The 20,874-nt window shown below is 39.6% G+C and overlaps 2 protein-coding genes across 10 annotated transcripts in view; one reads left to right on the top strand and one right to left on the bottom strand.

Annotated features, from left to right (window-relative positions):
* Positions 1–1,501, bottom strand: part of Lasp (LIM and SH3 domain protein Lasp) — a 147,130-nt gene extending 145,629 nt beyond the window's left edge. For 5 of the 9 annotated variants that reach the window (XM_067790000.1, XM_067790001.1, XM_067790002.1 and 2 more), the window contains exon 1: positions 539–1,501. In XM_067790000.1, coding sequence (XP_067646101.1) covers positions 539–607 — 69 coding nt within the window. In that variant the 5' untranslated portion in view covers positions 608–1,501. The remainder of the gene's footprint in view (positions 1–538) is intronic. The other 4 variants (XM_067789996.1, XM_067789997.1, XM_067789999.1 and 1 more) reach the window with 4 other exon arrangements.
* Positions 1,502–3,921: 2,420 nt separating this feature from the next.
* Positions 3,922–6,209, top strand: LOC137251663 (BLOC-1-related complex subunit 6-like). Its single transcript, XM_067786372.1, is given in 6 exon segments — positions 3,922–4,116; positions 4,118–4,406; positions 4,457–4,546; positions 4,614–4,810; positions 4,876–5,036; positions 5,942–6,209. Coding segments are annotated over 6 exon segments (852 nt in total). The 5' UTR covers positions 3,922–4,047; the 3' UTR covers positions 5,988–6,209.
* The last annotated feature ends 14,665 nt before the right edge of the window (positions 6,210–20,874 follow it).

The following is a 20,874-nucleotide window of genomic DNA, read 5'->3' as shown; positions in this document are numbered from 1 at the left end:
TAGAGGACATTGATGACAAATTGTGATCGGTTGCAGCTGTTGGATGGGGCGAAGCACTGCTACAACAATGGTAAAAATTTGTATATATATATATATAGTATATATTTGATCGTGCTGCAGTAAATGATACCAAAAGCCAAATATCTGAACATCCAGACATTCAAAAAACCAAACATCCCGCTATGTGTGTACCAAATTGCATCCGCGTCTGTTTAGACGCTTTGGCGTTAAGTCACAAAGTCAAATATCTTGAACATACAGGCATTAAAAAAATAACAAATCCTAAGAAATGCTTTTATACATTCAAAATTCGCTAATCTTCTATAGCTTCCTCTGACCCTGAATAAGCGAAAACGCTAAAAACTCAGCTGCAACTCTCATCGAGCAAACACACACCTGTTGTCCCTTTTCGACGCACTAAAACTGGTGATCTACATAACCAGTTTACGGTTGCTATGAGTAGACTACAGCATTGTTCAAGCAAAATAAAATTAAACATTTTACAGAAAATCAAATGGAAAGAAAATTTGCTACTCACTTTGTCCAAGCATTTCAGCTCCTCAATGGGATACACCACTTTTTGGCAGCGTGCACAAGTTTTATTCATATTTGCTGCTTTTTGTTACGACTCGTTTGCGCGCAGATGCCTCTGGTAGCTATTCTAATTGGTCGGAGTTTCGTTTATATTGCTGCAGCAGATTACGCTTGCGCCACGACTTTGTCTCACAAAAAAAAACAGATTTTGACAAATTTTTCCCACCAACTTAATGTAATCTCTTCCTGAAAAAATTGTTTTTTTATTTTACCTACAAAAAAGCTTTTTTAATAACACAAACTGCTTTTTGCGAATTTAGAAAACTTTTTTAGTTGATTTGCTACGATTTTTTGTTTGTTGTGCAGAAAATTTAGCTAAAAATTAACGTTTTAGTTGAATTTCGTATGACTATTGTTGACAATTTTAATAAACTAATCGAGTAGAAATAAAAAATATGATGGAAAACTCTCAACAGACCGCACAAAGAAATTCAATAATTCAATCAGAAAAATCCAGTTGCTATTGCTATTTCTTTTTGTTGGTTGCTTGTGTATTATTTTTAACTTTGTTGTTTTTGGGATAACCTTTTTTCTACAAGAATTCACCTTTTTTCAGATCTTCTTTTGTCGTTGAACTTCCTTTCTTCACATATACGCGCAGAACTTTTCACCAATTCTATTTTTTTTGAAATGGAACGCGAACAGAGCGACTCGAACACACGATCAACGAAAAATCGGTAGATCAAATTTTTTTTTGTAATTTTATAGCCAAATGTGATTTTTTTCTGATTATCTTGTTGCTACAGTTGATTAAACAAACGCCTTTTCATATATATGTATGTGTGCAAAAAATTTTTGTTAAGCACTACACTCACTAGATTTTTACTTTATTTTCAAATTTAGCCACCAACGTTGCTTAGCTGTCACGCGACAAACTTTAATTACAACTTTATAAGTTCAGCATAGAAGAAAGACTGAATAAAGGCAACATTGAAATAAGCGAAGCAACCTGGAAGCAACTGGAGTAGCGCTGGTATATTATCGATAGCCGGAATATTTAGTAATGAGTTATCGCATTTTTGCTATTATGGGAATGGCTGTCAAGTGCTTCCGTTCCTTTTCACATTCATTCCAGTCCAGTTTCAAGTTGATATCTTCAACGCAGGCATGCTTAACGAACGAAACGATATCATTTCGTTACGATAATCAACGCTAATAAACGAAACGAAGTCACTTCGTTTCGTTTATTAACGTTAAGAACGTCAAATTAACGTTAATTTGACGATCTTAACGTTAATAAACGAAACGAAGTGACTTCGTTCCGTTTATTAGCGTTGATTATCGTAACGAAATGATATCGTTTCGTTCGTTAAGCATGCCTGCTTCAACGGCACAGCTTTAAAATTTTTAAAAAGTTGCGGTTTTTATCATAAAGCCAACCAACCTATTACGTTCCAGCACCTCATCTATCTTTGGTAAACTTTTAAAACATTTAAAACTTACTTTTTCCGTAAAATGTAAATTTGGCATTAATTTTGCTAAAAAAGTTAATTTTTGTAAAATTTATTTAAATAAATTGTTAATTTATTTAAACAAATTTATTTTGCAAATGTTCTAGTAACATTTGGATTCAATAAGTCAAAAATCCACTTAGTCAACAAAATGTTTAAATTAATTAATTTTAAAAATCGAGCGATGCGAGTCTCTTCAGAATTCAATTACAAAAATTTCTGTACAAAAGTGATTAAAATCGGTTAATATTTGTGATATGTAGGTGGTTTTGAAAAGTTCGTCCCCAATGTGCCACAGTCCAATAAACATCGTGTAGAAACATGACTTGGTCCATTGCTGCATTACAGTGAAGTAGAATGGTAACTACTGCAGTATGACATAAGTGGACCACACGATCCAACAATTTTTGCTGGGTAATCGCAACCGATTCAGCAATAGGTTATACACAGCCACACAACAGAGGTTTGCGTCTCCGCTTTTCTGTACAACATGCTATGTAACTATTTGCCACTAGATGGGTATCCTAAGCATTATCTAAGCGAGGCTAAGCAAACGTAAACGTATACGCGTGTAAAAAAAAAACGGCTGCTATCTTCAGCGGCTTCGGATTTATGGCTTAGAAGACTGGCAAGCTTTTTCCTTTCAAATGTAGGTGGTGCCATGCCCGTTTTTTCAAAATTTTGCAAATTTGTATTTCCATGGCAACAAGCCATATATTGAATTTTATAACCTGGCGTGGGACCATGAACAACCTATTGAATTGAAAATACTGTCGGAATATTTCCTGGTTTTATGAGGATCTTAAGAATCCCTACCACAGAAATTATATCTCTAAAAAAAAAGCTGTAACAATAAAATGTTTTCAGCAACCTATGTGAATGAACAAATTGACGAAACTCGGATAGAGGCCATAGAAAGAAGAAAATTGAGAGATGCTTCCAATCGCCTTTAAATTAACTCTACACTGTAAGTACTTGACATACTAAAAGTAAAAAAAAGTTTGATAAAAAAAAATTGATTTCAGAGTGCGTCTTAACAGAGGTAGAAGGCAGTTTGCGTGCTTGTAAAATTAGGTCGTCAGTTCCAAATATTTTGAAGGTTTGTGCCACTTTATGGTTTCTTGCCCAGGGTGTTGCAAAAGAGTGTTGGGAATGAGTTTGATTCTTTTGGATTTTGTAATAATTTTATATTTACTTTTATTTAAATAGCTCCCATGGCTCCCTTATCGTGCAAAAATTTATCAACGATAGCTAGCGGGTTAGGGGGTCAGAATATACCCGCGGTAGGTATGCCTGTCGAAAGAGGCGACTAAAATACCAGATTCAAGGGGCTGTGTAGCGCAACCCTTCAGGTTGCCAGCGCAATATATAGCTTCTCCAAACCCAATTGTCAACCTCACCTATCCGCGGCGAATCCGTTTTCACTAATAGACGAGGCTCTGGCGACCCCAAGGTCCTCATGGAACTTGGGGGTGGGGCGGGAGGGATGGCCTGTAGGTTTAATGTGGCCATATAAATCGTTCCCGAGATGGTGGGACTAGCACCTTAATGGTGCTGTGTTACCGGAGCGTACCGGATCTGTATCCAGCAAAGGACCACCACATCGATAACACTCCCCAAAGCCTTCGGGGAGTAACCTTATCGCTACAACAACAACAAGCGTAGAAAATAGAACAGCTGAAGCTATAGTTAGCGTATGGCAATACCACGATAAACGATAAGCGGTAACGATCGGGTTTCACACGCTAGAATTTAATTCATAATACGGTATAACAGATTGCAAGCGTTTATCGTGTATCGTATGAGTTCATAATAGGGGTATAAACTGGCTAGAGGTGGTTTGCAGGGATTTAATTATCGATAGCCACGCAACTTGAGAGGCTCACATACCATCGACGGGTTAATCTTGAATGGAAAATATCAGCTGATCATATTTAGTTTTTCTTATCAAGGCAAAATGTATTTTAAATAAATTTGGATTTTCCTGTTATTTTACAAGGAAATGTCCCGAAGGAGTCAAGATGTTCCAATAAGACCACGTTATGGTATACCAGAATTATTAAACGCCGACAACGACGGAAAAATTAGAACGGGTAATGCAAAGAACAAGGAAGCCATCAACGAATGCGATGGAACCAATATCATACAGTGAAATACCATTTCTGGCGCAATATCCCGACATTGAGCCCAGAAGGAATGATGAAATAAAAAGAGAGGCGCCATATAGTGCAGATCTGCAGGAAGCACATAGTGATGAAAAAGTGGTATATGATGACGACGAGGAAAATTCAAATTCTAAAGATAGTTCATGCGAAGAAAACAAAACACCAAAACGACCAAATTCTTTGTACTATGATTCATGTAAGTGTGAAAAAGCGATTGAGATTGTTACTTAATTAATATTTTGCTAGCTTTCCCATATGAGTTGGAAGGTGCCACAAGTCTTAATGGACAAATGAAACATTTTGTGGCTGATAATCTAGAAGAAAAGATTAGAAATGGTATGTGTTAAGTAGATATTTTGAACATTTATTACATTTTTAAATTTGTTTTTCCTGTAATACATAGATCAACTCAGTTATGCTTCCCATACCAGCACCCCTTCAGCTGCCACTACATGCAGTGGATTGCTAACTAAACGTTTCCTACAAACGCAGCGTCCTCAAATCGATCCAAATGTGTTGAGTGATATTGAAATTGAAGCGCAGTATTTGGCTTCATCTGTAGATAATCTCATGGAAAATCTATGTAACTTGCTGCACTCCGTGAGTAATACTTTGTTGGAATAATTCAACATTTTTCCATAAAATATAACAAATCATTTCTTTAGATATCTTCAATAGCCGCAGATAATGTAGAGGTGCATAAAAATTCAGTTAATAAATTAACAGACAGCATGGATGCCAATATCAAATGTATGTACACAATTATGGCAAAGACGGAAGAAATAACAAAATCTATGAAGCCAACAGAGCAACTGGGACAAAGAATGTGAGTTTTACTAACACCAATAGTCAACGAGCTGACAGCGGTTACGGTTTCACCACCCCACCATGTATGATTATGATAATAGAGCTTGCATTAAAGACGGATGGTTGTTGATGGTTCATTGTGGCGGATCTCTAGGGGTTACTATTAACATATCTGTGGTTATTTTCTATAACCATCCTACCAAAAAATAAACTTAATGATAGCTAGGTTTGAGCTGCAATATCAGTTTGCGAAATAGTCTTGTAGCGCTTGGGAATATAAAGCAATTTAGCAACCTGCAACACCATACCACTGGCTTTGCTTCCGGCCATTACGCTCAAGCACGGTAGGCTGATATTACATCCGCAATAAGTAGTTGGTAGAGGCGTTGGACGCATCCCTAGTAGTAGGAGTAACAGTCTATTAACTACATACACCAAGCAGGCTATTAACTACGTTCTCGAGAGTCGGGCTTGTACCTTAATGGTGCTTATTACCAGAACGTGCCGGATCTGTATTTGGGAAAGTACCATTAACATCGATAACACTCCCCAAAGCTTTCGGGGAGTATCTTTGTCGTTAAAGCGACAAAAAAATCACAGACCATGTCAAAATCCTTTGTAAAAAATTTTTAGATTAAGCTATCCTATGTGTGTCCATTTGCAGTTTCGTTTTGGCTTTTATAGTACATTCCCAGCGTCTAACATGCAGAAACCCCGGGGAAAATGCCCAAGCCCAGTAACACGTCTCCAATTCAGAACTAATTCCGAAAAAATTTAGTGTTGATTTCGTTAGTAGTGCCAGCTTATCAGGGTTTATAGCTTCAACAATAATAAAAAAAATTCCAGCTTGAAACAAACCGACTGCAGCTCTTTGGCTACATGTAATTACTTCAAAAGCCTCAGCAACATTTTCTTCCTTTACAGCCGTGAAATTAAGCGCCTCATCGATATGTTGGATGGAACCATGTAGGAACAGCCGTTGGTGGCAAACGAAAGTTTACACAAGCCCGCCTGTCCCCTTATTTAGATAAGTAACATTGACAAGTATCTATTTATAAGCAATCTTAAGTTAATTTTATTACCATTATGTGCTTCAGTTAATGTCATTCTAATATACAGGTAGTTTAAAAAAGTGCAAAACTATTAAAAGTGTAAAACCATTTAAGTACATAGTACTTTTCAGCTTTTGCCTTTATTATACGTACACTATCTACCGGCGATCATTTTTATGTCTCTGCCAATCCAATAAGTTTCAGCATCTATCCCAGCATAAACTCGACAAAATAGTGTGTGTAGGGTGACCAGATGACCGAAGTGAAAAATACGGACATTCTTACCGCTAAATCTGCCTCAGCTGGCCTTAACGCGTGTTTGCATGTATGATCTGTGGCGTGTCCTTATGTGCGCGCGTGAACAGCTGTCCTCGCGAGCTAAACACGCTCGAAATCGTGATTTATTTTTTTGCAACGTGGTTTTTAACAAAAGCACTAAAAATACGGCCGTTTCCGTATTAATACGGACGTCTGGTCACCCTACCTGTGTGGGCGCTAGTATTATGAGAATTGCGAACTATTGGTATTGGAACGGAATACCCCATTAATAAAATACCTGCTTCAGTATGCTTGATGAATGAATTTCATCAGGGAATTCTTGCTAAGATAGAAGTGTCGTCACGTCCTGTGCCTGTACGAACACCACGCTGTATCATGAAGTCCCGTATGATACGATGAAACTCGAGGTTGCAGTAGTAGACAACGTGAAAGCTCTGCAAAATTTCGGCAAGTGTTTGGTGCATGTTTCTCACGAGGGATTTATTTCAAATTTGTGCTCGCAACAATCACAGATAAATCCCTCGCGCCAGCTGAAGCGGGTGCCAGAACAAAAAATGTGCCAGCTAAAACGAAAGCGGGCCAAATTGTTCCGAGAATTCAGAGCCGTAACAAAATCCTCAAATCCCTCGCTGGCAGTACCTGGGGAAAAGATAAAGAAACGCTCATAACTACATACAAAGCAATTAGCCAGCCGATTACGTGCTACGCGTCACCCATATGGTCGCCAAGCCTAAAAATCACCCACTGGAAGAAACTACAGGCCTGCCAAAATACTGCTCTCAGAATAGCCACGGGCTGTCTTCTTATGTCCCCAGAACACCATCTGCATAATGAGGCGAGAATACTCCCCATCAGGGAGAGAAATGAGATGCTGACCAAACAGTTCCTGTTGAATACCCAGAAACCTGGGCATCCCAACAGACATCTGATTGATGAACCAGCACCGCCTAGGGGCTTAAGGAGTAATCTCCGTAAGCATTTTGAGGAAATACGGCACCTGAGAACCCAGCCGTATGAAGTGAAAAAACACAAGCAGGTCCTTGGTGAACTCCATAAACAGGCGTCGGACCTTTATGCCGGGAATTGCCCGGTGAATCCAGTACTTAAAGAAAAGTATCCAAAACTCGCGGAAGAGGAACGCATACTCCCCAGGGAAACGCGTGTCACTCTTGCTCAACTTCGTTCTGGATACTGTAACAGGTTAAACTCTTACCTATCCAGAATCAACCCCGACATACAAAATGTATGCCCTGCTTGCAATGTGTCCCCACATGACACCAACCATCTCTTCAATTGTAATGTGGAACCAACGCCTCTAACACCCCTTTCCTTATGGTTCACCCCTGTTGAAACGGCAAGTTTCCTTGGACTCCCGTTAGAGGATATTGATGACAATTTGTGATCGGTCGCGGCTATTAGGTGGGGCGAGCATTGCTACAACAACAAAAGCGGGCCAAAAATTTCGGTAAACTTTAGTTTGACCTACAACTGTAGAATAGGGTTAAAAAATTATGGGAAAAAGGATACTTGTTTTAGTGTAAATATTATTAGTTCGAAGACGGAGGGTAAATATTGTAACGCATTTACTGCAATTCCGCTTATTTCAAATCTTCTACTAAGGTTCGAATCACTAAACTGTTGAATAAATAACTCCAATATTTAATAATGCAAAATGACCTTTATTAAAGTACTTCACCATAAATAACTCTACTAATGCTCGACAGATAGCGTGCTTAATCAAAACTGATTCTAGCGCCTCTACTGGTGTCGCCTTTTATACTGTTTGATTTACTCGTTGTCATTTCTAGGCGGTTCTGTTCTAGAATCTACTAGTTGGTTATCTGGTATAAGTTTCTCAGCTATAACTACAGATGCACAATTGTTATAGCTTCTCTCACAGCTCATGCGCGTGTGTTTGTGAGCGACACTTCCACAATTATATTGCATATCTCATATAAGATATCTGCATGTGTTTGTGCATTGCTTCTCCGCTGTGTGTACGTACATATGTGTAGACATAATGATTAAATTATTGATGTGCATCAAGTCACTGCTTAGCATCGGCTTAGAGATGGCAGTACCCCTTAGTGTTGTTAATATTCGTAACACTGCCCTACACCTAAGTCTGATCGTCCCAATCAGACAAATTTGTCGATCTAAACGCCGCTAGCATCTCCAAATGTACCACTCTTCTACTTCGTGGTTTCCCAATGGTTTGTATGCGGTAGATGGTGTCACTGATCTTCACAACTTTATACGGGCCTTCCCAACTGCACCGAAATTTGGATGGGACACCTTTCCGCCGGTGAGAGTTGTATACCAAACCTCCCTCCAAGAAACCTTCCGAATTATTGTTCTCATCGTACCTGCGTTTCATCTTACTACTCATTATCCTTGATCGTTCCCTCGCACTCTGTCGTTTGGCCAATGAACTACTTTGTAGAGCTTGCTTTTGACGGATTGGCTTTACATACTCAGTACCCTTCCGACGTTTCCCAACAGAAGTGCGCACTGGCTTGAAACCACCCTTGCATTCTTTCTGGAAAATTCTTTCAGTCGTTTTAGTGCGTCCATTAGGTTTTGTCAATGCCAGTGTTTCTCCCGCAGGTACTTTTGATTTCGCTTTATTTGACCCATTCGATCCATCAACCTTTGCTCGATCTACTTTCCTTGACTTTCGTGGTCTCTGTCGAATCTCCTCCACCAGCACTCGCTTACTGCTGAACCCTTTTTCCAAACTGAAGTTAAGTGGCACATCTTGGTTCTCATAACGCATCACCCTTCTCTGCATATCGATCTTGATGTCACGGTCAACCAAGAAGTCCACTCCCAATATGACTTCATCAACAATCTCTGCCATAATGAATTTGTGTAGAACCATGACCTTTCCAATTAATACCTCACATACCACTTCTCCTTGGACTTGATTATAGTCGCCAGTGACCGTACGCAACCTTGCTCCAGGTAACGGCTTTATTCTCCTGTTGACCAAGTGAGATCAGATTAACACTCAGTACACGCTCCTTGCCATCCAGCTTTCCTTCGACGCCAAGACTGCTCGATTTTCTTCCAATTTGCGACACAGATATCACAGGACATTCAATAGCTGGGGCAAGTTTTCGTTCTTTACATCTGACACGCTCTTGCTCATTTCCTCCAGCTTTGCGTTTATGGCCACCCACATTGTTGGAACTATTAGGACCAAGATCGCAATGACGTGCAATGTGACCGGACTTCACGCATTTGAAGAATTTGCTAACTCTTCCACTCCGCTTTTGCGATCCTTTCAGCACCTCCAATATTGCGTCTACCCACTCTGGCCTTTCTACTTCCATACGGCGTGCTTTGAAAACTGGCTTACACAGAAGCGACGCTGTTTCCTGAATCAGAGCTTGTGACACCGTTTCTTCGAATGTTGGCTTTGGGTTTGCGTATGTAGCTCGCTTTGTTTCGACGTCCCGTATGCCATTTATAAAGCTCTAAATCTTTACCCTTTCAGTATTCCACGGGTGCGTCCTCATTCGCTAAATGTGCCAGCCTTTCAACATCCGACGCAAACTCTTGCAATGTTTCACCAGGCCTCTGGAAGCGGTTCAGTAACTCCAATTGGTATATCTGTCTCCTATGCTCAGTTCCTTATCGTCTCTCTAGAGCACCCATCAATGCTTCATAACAGTTCTGTTCTCCCTCTGGAATGGTTTGTAAAATCTCAGCTGCAGGCCCTTTCAATGCCATGAACAGTGCAGCAACTTTATCTTCAGCATTACAGTTGTTCACTGTTGCGGTCTTCTCAAATTGTAGCTTAAAGACCTGGAAAGGAACAGACCCGTCAAAGGATGGTGTTTTTACCTTCGGATTGCTTGCTGAAACAGCTGGGCGATTTAATTGCAACTCCTGTATACGACCTCTCAAAGCACCCACCTCCGCTTCGATTTTTTCCTCAAACTGCGTTATTTTCTTGTCCATACGCGCTTCGAGTTTTGATGATATACGCTCCTCCTGCGCTTCGAGTTGTACTGTTATGCGTGCCTCTTGTTTTTTCAGTTGTGTTTCCATCTTTGATGTAATCTGTGTCGACATTTCTGAAATACGTGTTATTCGTGTCTCTTGGGATTCCATCTTGAATGTTATACGGTTCTCCTGCGATTCCATATATGTCTTCTGTTCTGCCAGTTGAGATGACACTGTCGATGTTTGAGCAGATATAGCAGCTAAAATCATGTTCAAGTCTGTGCTCGTAACTGTCTGCGATGTTTCATTTTTCTCTTCAATTTTTGTTGTCTCCTCGCCATCAAGAGGAAAGACATACTCTTCCACGTTAATTCCTTCTGCTTCCATTGCCTCTCGTAGTCATGCCTGAAGTTCGAGTGCCGGTTGTATTCAATCCACGGCTCTCCAACTCCTTCTTCAGTTGCTGGATCTTCAATTCACTGAACTTTGCCATGTCCAAGTTGTATTCCCAATCTTCGGAATTTATTCAACAATTCTTCTTCTGACCCCAATTGTAACGCATTTACTGCAATTCCGCTTATTTCAAATCTTCTACTAAGGTTCGAATCACTAAACTGTTGAATAAATAACTCCAATATTTAATAATGCAAAATGGCCTTTATTAAAGTACTTCACAATAAATAACTCTACTATTGCTCGCCAGATAGCGGTCTTAATCAAAACTGATTCTAGCGCCTCTACTGGTGTCGCTTTTATACTGTTTGGTTTACTCGTTGACATTTCCAGGCGGTTCTGTTCTAGAATATACTAGTTGGTTATCTGCTATAAATTTCTCAGCTATAACTACAGATGCACAATTTTTATAGCTTCTCTCACAGCTCATGCGTGTGCGTTTGTGAGCGACACTTCCACAATTATATTGCATATCTCAGATAAGATATCGATATCTGCATGTGTTTGTGCGTTGCTTCTCCGCTGCGTGTACGTACATATGTGTAGACATAATGATTGAATTATTGATGTGCATCAAGTCACTGCTTAGCATCGGCTTAGAGATGGCAGTACCCTTTAGTGTTGTTAATATTCGTAACAATATTATTTCCCAATCAAAAGTTATCACCAAAAACAGGTTTTGTAAATATGAAGTCCCGATGCAACCAGTCCATTTTGATCACAGAACCTGGAACGTCAGACATGTAGGATAAGCCCTATCCATTAAATGATGTTAACTATTATATCATAGGTCCGATTTACTGAAATTTCAAAAGAATATATGGTTTTCACTGTGAGTTAAATGCGTTACAATATTTGACTAATTAATTTAATCAAATATAAATTTTACTTAGATTTGTTTATATTTGACTCTAACTAGTCGTATTATTGTAAAATAAGTTTAAAGAAATGAATATTTTACGACTATCATTTTATTAAATGATTGAAACTATAATCGCCGAAATGTATGTCAAAAATCCCTATATTCAGATCTATTCATTTTTGTTTGGAGTGGCATCATTGACAAATGTTATAAAAAATGTGCATTTTGACAGCGCTCTCTCGAAACAAAGAGTTGCAAATCCATTCATCCATTCCAAGCAAAAATTAATAGGTCTGAATATGGGGATTTTTGACATACATTTCGGCGATTATAGTTTCAATCATTTGTAGTTACTACCCAAATCGAACCCTGCCGCAATATGTGGCAACATCATAGAACAGTTGAGTTTTAGCAACTACAGCCAACGTCTAGTAATACTTTGAATTTCAACGCATAATATAATTTGGGACTTTCCCTTTTAAGATACGACATTGTTCTTCTTAGTTTTAGTTTAGTTTTAGTTTGAGTTTTATTTGAACTAATAAATATAGAATAATAAATATAACATTCTGTAATTGGTGACCCCGACGACAACAGAATAGTACAACCAAATATTTTACGGTCGTTGCCGAAATCGATTCAGCTGTACTGGCACATGCCAGCGACATTATTTCCTCGCCACCCATTGCAAACCAAGTGACGATATAACAGCAGCCATGTCAGAGTTGGTGGATAGGCTAGATCGTTTAGAGAAGCGGGAGGTAACGTATAAACAGCAACGGATCGGAGCGCCTTGGTAGCAAGCACGACCGACCAGCTCACGCAGTAAGGACACACGGGATCCAAACCGCGATATCTGTTAGTATCATATTTTCCGCAAGAACGCAACACGGTGTCGGCCACCATGCGCTTTCACACCAAAGCTTTCGGAAAACTAGTCAGCCCTCCGTACAAAGCGGCTATGTTGGAGGAGGATATGAACTCCAACCACCTTAAATCAACCTGAAGAAGGCAAATACCAAAGAGTTCGAAGTTCATGTAAATACCAATTGATTTCTTTAAATAGCGTTTGGAGAACAAAACCCATATGTATGTATGCATACAACTGCATAGAAAGGGAGGGATTAATTAATTATGATCAGTAGATTTATAGGATTTTTATTATTTTCCCTGCGTCGCCGTTGCCATTACATTGCGTTAAGAGACACCTTACCCACAACCAGTTAAAATTTTAGTAAATTTTGCTCTTTTCATTACTGATTCAAAACGTGGGAAGATATATATGTAGCATTCCATGGAGAATGGTAAATTTTAACAGACTTTCGCATTGCGGTCATTATTAGTATTCAATCCCTAGAAGGTTCAATGTAGTCATATCAATAGATCCGGAGATGGTCGGGTTAGTACCTCAATGTATTAAATGTGGGAATGCACAGCCATGGTGAGCCCATAAACTTAGCCCTACATTTTGAGATTGCTTCGTATTCTTGGAGGATATGGTCCGCCGTTTTCTGATCGATCACAAAAACTGCATGTGTTATTCGATAGTATGCCCACTTTCTGCATACGGCTGCTCAGTCTATAATGCCCTGTAAGAAAGCTCTTGGGATTCTTCGGTTATCTTTCGATAGGTCTATTATTGCCCTGTAGCGACTTGTGCTATAACTTCCTAACAGTAACTTAGATTGTCTCAAACCTATCGTATTGCTGCAGTGTTCTTCTCTCTTTTCCCCCCTTCTAATAAATGCCCCTGTGAGCCAACTGACAGGAACGGCTCGGGATCGATGGGTCATGCAGTTCCTGCCTCTCTTTCCGGGTTGTCCGCCTGCTCTTGTTGTAGCAGTGCTTCGCCCCATCCAATAGGTGCGACAGATCACAAATTGTCATCAATGTCCTCTAACGGGAGTCCAAGGAAACAGAAAGTTTCAACAGGGGTTGACCATAATGAGAGGAGTGTTAGAGGCGTTGATTCCACAATACAGCTAAAGAGATGGTTGGTGTCATGTGGGGACACATTATAAGCAGGACATATGTTTTGTATGTCGGGTTTGATTCTGGATAGGTAAGAGTTTAACCTGTTACAGAATCCAGATCGAAGTTGGGCTAGAGTGACTCCCGTTTCCTTAGGGAGAGTGCGTTCCTACTCTGCTAGTTTTTTTCTTTGAATACAGGATTCACCGGGCAATTCCTGGCATAGAGGTCCGACGCCTGTTTGTGGAGTTCACTCAGGACCTGCTTGTGTTTTTCAGCTTCATACGGCTGTGTTCTCAGGTGCCATATTTTCTCATAATGTAATGAGGGCGTGTACAACAAGAAGCCACAAAAGATTTGTAAAAGTTACGAGGACGTCGGGTTTTGGGATCAAGCCCAGAGCAACCTGTCCGATGCAACCATCCCTTGCACGTGACACACTGATAAAAGTATGACCGTCCTAAAAAGATTCTTTTCCGGCAAACGCAGCAAAACAATTTCTCATGACCGGGGTCAGGAGAAGGGCACGGATTGGGTTCGATACCTTCCCGGAGGAGGAGAGTATGGCGCAGACCCGCTGCATGGATCTGCTGGGAGGATGATAATTTGTGGGAGGGACGCAACAAACTAAACACTAGAGTCCGCCTGCTCATTACCCTGTACTCCCCTGTGGCCTGGGACCCAGTGCAACAGTACTACGTTTTGCACCCAAGGACCAGTGCTGACTTTATTTCGAACGCCACAATTGCCTTTAGTGGGGCCTGACTGTCTGACTGAGTATGGCAATTATTTCATTGGAGTATCAGCGCTGAAGGTTCAGCTTAGCGCACCAACATGTGGCGAATACTTCCGCTTGAAAGCTGCTCGTATGTGCTTTTAGAGGTACTGACTCTGGCTTCAATCCCCTCTGGCGTCTTCGAACCAGGGCCGTGGAGAGAAAATCCGGGCCCGGGACTAAAAACATTTACGGGCCCCTATAAAAATCCACTAATACATTTGATTAACGTGAATTAATGACGTTTAATTCATAAATCATTATTGATGGATTACATCAAAAAAAATTTTTGCCACATCAACTAAATGATTTTTGGCTAAGAGCTGACAATAAAATTAACAGAATATTTACTATTTGTTTTATTTTATTGTAACGTAGAAATAAAATTCTCTTTTAACAGCCACATATTATTTCAAATAATCTTTTCTAGTTATTTGGTAACATTTTCATACATTTCTGATAAATTTAATGATGATTATAAATTTTAATTATTCCATATAGAATGTTCGGATATCAAAGAGTGGCTTTACTTGCATTTTTCGCTGCAACATTTTTATACTCAGTTGAGCAGAGCTCACAGAGTATATTAAGTTTGATTGGATAACGGTTGGTTGTACATATATAAAGGAATCGAGATAGATATAGACTTCCATATATCCAAATAATCAGGATCGAAAAAAAATTTGATTGAGCCATGTCCGTCCGTCCGTCCGTCCGTTAACACGATAACTTTAGTAACTTTTGAGGTATCTTGATGAAATTTGATATGTAGGTTCCTGAGCACTCATCTCAGATCGCTGTTTAAAATGAACGATATCGGACTATAACCACGCCCAATTTTTCGATATCGAAAATTTCGAAAAACCGAAAAAGTGCGATAATTTATTACAAAAGACAGATAAAGCGACGAAACTTGGTAGATGAGTTGAACTTATGACGCAGAATAGAAAATTAGTAAAATTTTGGACAATGGGCGTGGCACCGCCCACTTTTAAAGGAAGGTAATTTAAAACTTTTACAAGCTGTAATTTGGCAGTCGTTGAAGATATCATGATGAAATTTGGCAGGAATGTACGCTTAATAAAAATTTGCAAAATCGGAGAAGGACCACGCCCACTTTAAAAAAAAAATTTTTTTAAGTTAAATTTTAACAAAAAATTTAATATCTTTACAGTATATAAGTAAATTATGTCAACATTCAACTCCAGTAATGATGTGGTGCAGCAAAATACAAAAATAAAAGAAAATTTCAAAATGGGCGTGGCTCCGCCCTTTTTCATTTAATTTGTCTAGGATACTTTTAACGCCATAAGTCGAACAAAAATTAACCAATCCTTTTGAAATTTGGTAGGGGAATAGATTTTATGACGCTAAATGTTTTCTGTGAAAATGGGCGGAATCGGTTGATGCCACGCCCAGATTTTATACACAGTCGTCCGTCTGTCCTTCCGCATGGCCGTTAACACGATAACTTGAGCAAAAATCAACATATCTTTAATGAACGTAGTTCACGTGCTTACTTGAACTCACTTTATCTTGGTATGAAAAATGAACGAAATCCGACTATGACCACGCCCACTTTTTCGATATCGAAAATTACGAAAAATGAAAAAAATGCCATAATTCTATACCAAATACGAAAAAAGGGATGAAACATGGTAAGGTAATTGGATTGTTTTATTGACGCGAAATATAACTTTAGAAAAAACTTTATAAAATGGTTGTGAGACCTATCATATTATGTAGAAGAAAATGAAAAAGTTCTGCAGGGCGAAATAAAAAACCCTTAAAATCTTGGCAGGTATTACATATATAAATAAATTAGCGGTATCCAACAGATAATGTTCTGGGTCACCCTGGTCCACATTTTGGTCGATATCTGGAAAACGCCTTCACATATACAACTACCACCACTCCCTTTTAAAACTCCCACTAATGCCTTTAATTTGTTACTCATATCGTACAAACTCATTCTAGAGTTACCCCTGGTCCACCTTTATGGCGATATCTCGAAAAGGCGTCCACCTATTGAACTAAGGATTACTCCCTTTTAAAATACTCATTAACACCTTTCATTTGATACCCATATCGTACAAACGCATTCTAGAGTCACCCCTGGTCCACCTTTATGGCGATATCTCGAAACGGCGTCCACCTATGGAACTAAGGATTACTCCCTTTTAAAATACTCATTAACACCTTTCATTTGATACCCATATTGTACAAACAAATTCTAGGGTCACCCCTGGTCCACCTTTATGGCGATATCTCGAAACGGCGTCCACCTATGGAACTAAGGATTACTCCCTTTTAAAATACTCATTCATTAACGCCTTTCATTTGATACCCATATCGTACAAACGCATTCTAGAGTCACCCCTGGTCCACCTTTATGGCGATATCTCGAAAAGGAGTCCACCCATAGAACTAAGGCCCACTCCCTTTTAAAATACTCATTAACACCTTTCGTTTGATACCCATATTGTACAAACGCATTCTAGAGTCACCCCTGGTCCACCTTTATTGCGATACCTCGAAAAGGCGTCCACCTATAGAACTAAGGCCCACTCCCTTTTAAAATACTCATTAACTCCTTTCGTTTGATACCCATATTGCACAAACGAATTCTAGAGTCACCACTGGCCCACCTTTATGGCGATATCTCGAAACGGCGTCCACCTATGGAACTAAGGATTACTTCCTTTTAAAAAACTCATTAACACCTTTCTTTTGATACCCATATTGTACAAACAAATTCTTGGGTCACCCCTGCTCCACCTTTATGGCGATATCTCGAAACGGAGTCCACCTATGGAACTAAGGATTACTCCCTTTTAAAATACTCATTAACACCTTTCTTTTGATACCCATATTGTACAAACAAATTCTAGGGTCACCCCTGGTCCACCTTTATGGCGATATCTCTAAAATGCGACCACCTATACAACAACCACCACTCCCTTTTAAAACCCTCATTAATACCTTTAATTTGATACCCATATCGTACAAACACATTCTAGAGCCACCCCTGGTCCACCTTTGTGGCGATATTTCGAAACGGCGTCCACCTATAGAACTAAGGCCCACTCCCTTTTAAAATACTCATTAAAACCTTTTGTTTGATGCCCATATTGTACAAACAAATTCTAGGGTCACCCCTGGTCCACCTTTATGGCGATATCTCGAAACGGCGTCCACCTATGGAACTAAGGATTACTCCCTTTTAAAATACTCATTAACACCTTTCTTTTGATACCCATATTGTACAAATAAATTCTAGGGTCACCCCTGGTCCACCTTTATGGCGATATCTCGAAACGGCGTCCACCTATGGAACTAAGGATTACTCCCTTTTAAAATACTCATTAACACCTTTCATTTGATACCCATATCGTACAAACGCATTCTAGAGTCACCCCTGGTCCACCTTTATGGCGATATCTCGAAAAGGCGACCACCTATACAAAAACCACCAATATCTTTTAAAACCCTCATTAATACCTTTAATTTGATACCCATATCGTACAAACGCTTTGAGAAATATCCGACTTGTATATTTCGACAAATTTTGCTGCGCTCGCCCGAACCGTAGTTTCATCCATGTCTTAAATTGCCACAAAAACGAAAACTTTTCGTTCAAATTTCTCATAGCTGCAAATCGTTCAGTAATGCTAGTGATTACCGAATCAACGATCACCAAGAATATATTGTTTTTAAAATAAGACTCTGAATCATCCGTAATCATCTCATTTAAATTATCTTCAGAACGCCTTTTGGGTTTTCTCTTTCGAATGTCCGGAAACTTTGGCGAGATGGTCAATTGAATAGCAACTGTTTTGCATTCGTTTAAAATTGTTTCCCATTGGTTCCTGATCAACTTCAAATCAGCTAATAAGGCATCTAGATGTCGGACTTCAACATCTGTGCTGGCGTCTCTCGCTTGGAGGACCACGCTTCTTTCATTAATGGTAGGGTTTTGAACCAAATTGAGGACAGCAAGATACATTCGAACTTGTTGATGTACTTGAGAATGCTGGTAACATCGCCGTATGCTTGCGCAGTCAAATTTGGCTTTTGGCTGAAAGACTATGAAGAGAGCTAGGTACATTTTTTTTGAGGATGTCACATCGTTGTGGAGTGCTGCCGAAGAAAATAATTGCAGCCGTACAACATTCTGCAGCATCAACACCACATAAATTGATAGCGTTTTCTTTTCTGAAATAAATTGTTGCCTAAGTAAATGGTAATACTCTACCCCATCGGGTTAGGGGGTCAGAATATACCCGCGGTAGGTATGCCTGTCGTATGCGTAATAGGGGACTAAAATATCAGATTCCAGGGGCTGTGTAACGCAACCCTGCAGGTTGCCAGCGCAATATATAGCTTCCCCAAACCTAATTGTCAACCTCACCTATCCGCGGCGAATCCTGTTTCACTAACAGACGAGGCTCTGGCGACCCCAAGTTCGTCATGGAACTTGGGATGGGGAGGGAGGGGATGGCCTGAAGGTTTAATGTGGTCACATAAATCGTTCCCGAGATGGTCGGGCTAGCACCTTAATGGTGATGTGGTACCGGAGCGTACTGGATCTGTATCCGGCAAAGGACCATCACATCGATAATACTCCTCAAAGCCTTCGGGGAGCAACCTTATCGCTACAACAACAACAACAACAACAACAATAGAGTTACTCAACATTTATAGTGCATACAAAGAACATTTCAACTCACCAAATTCACTCATATTAACAGAGTATATGTGGAACTTAAGAGCGAATTGAGAGTTTCACAAAGTTGCACTGCCACACCGCCATTTTATACAGGGTAAAAGTGTAACGCTTTTGCGTTGCGAGCAGGCAAGAATTTTCACAAAAGAACGAAATACCCCGTAAAGGCTTTGCCTGTTGTTTAGAATAGAACAACAACGCTTGCGTAACACTTTATCCAGAAAAGCAAATGCTATCATAGCTGCGGGTTGGACAAGGCTAGTAATCAGCATTCGAGTTTTTGTCGAGAATGTGACGTAGTGCTCCGTTGTAAGCTCCTTTCATATTGGCACCGTTATCGTACCCTTGTGCACGACAATCTTCAATCATGTATGGCAAATTAGATCAGCGATTTTCTGAGCAGTTTTTTGGTTACAATTCACGAAAGCCAAAATCTGTTCTGGAATTGTAAATTTGTTGCTTTCGAATTGAAATGGAGTGAGCGCAAAATGAACGTAGTCAATGTGACTAGCATCAAGCATAGCATCAACGATAATAGCAAAATACTTAGCTTTCTTGTCTTGATCTAATATAGTTTCCCTCACATGCTTTGCACAAATTTCTATAAACTCGTTCTGAATGTCTGGGGAAAGATAGTGAACTTGTAAACGTTTGTGCTTCTATTGTGAAATCCTAACTTTCTCCAAAAGATCTCTAAGTATCGGATCATAATGGCTTATGAGATCTTAGATGCCCAAAAAATGTTCATCCTTTCGCTTTTTGAAAAAAAAAAATAGTGTCCAAAATTCTATATAAAATTTCTTTCCACTTTTGAATTTCAGTATTTAGCTGTTCATTGATAAGTGTATCAATTGTAGCCTCCTTTCGAATTAGGTTTTGTAAAGATCGCCATTGAATATAACATTTAATGTGATCTTCAGTATTTTCGTGTGATGGCAGTTTAGCGTATAGCTTCTTCCATATCCGCTGGAGCCGTCATGCCTGGTGTTGTTGGGTGAGCGGCCAAGCAAGGCAGCAGGGTACACATGCACCATTCAGGAGGATACCCTCGCTGAGCCCAGAAAATCTGGGAAAATTAGATGTACTGCTCAGATCCAGCAAACGAGTATGTTCTGTATTGGCATATGATAAACTTGATAAACGTTTACTTGCCTGTCCAAAAGGGAATTGGTGCTCGGCACTGCTGCTAAAGAAGAATAGACGTAGTCATATCAATTCGTTCCCGGGTTACTCGGGGAAAGCAGTTTAGCAGTACTTTGCCCGTTTCAATTTGCACATCCATTCAAAGAACTTCGCATAATGGATTAAACAGTCATCTGCATTTATTCGTTTTTGTTTTTGTAGCACGCCTAATTTACTATCTATTACCCCAACATCTATCAATTATCCCTTGTTATAATCTTCGGGTACCCCCGCTACCGGAAGATGCCTTGGCATGGTGGAGGTTCACTTGAATTTACTTTACATGTCCTGATTCTGGTTATCTGAAATCCCCTTGAGTATCTTGTATTTATTAAGCACTACCGGTTATATTAAAAACTTATTATCTATCCTTACTGATATTCGTTTCTTTTTCATTCTAGGTAATTCGATTTGACGATGTGGGCATAGCAATATTCCAGCTGTGGCTGTAAGAAGAACGTACATTTGCTCAAACTACAAGAAGACTGCGACAACTGTCCCTCGGTCTTTTTAGTATCACATATAAGGCCCTACCACGCATATTATGGGAAAGGGTTGTTGTTGTTGTTGTAGCAATGCTCGCCCCACCTAATAGCCGCGACCGAT

Source organism: Eurosta solidaginis, chromosome 5, assembly GCF_040869045.1.
Source record: "Eurosta solidaginis isolate ZX-2024a chromosome 5, ASM4086904v1, whole genome shotgun sequence".
NCBI classification, from domain to species: domain Eukaryota; kingdom Metazoa; phylum Arthropoda; class Insecta; order Diptera; family Tephritidae; genus Eurosta; species Eurosta solidaginis.
Note: the sequence above shows the minus strand (reverse complement) of the source record. Positions and strands in the feature narration are given on the sequence as shown.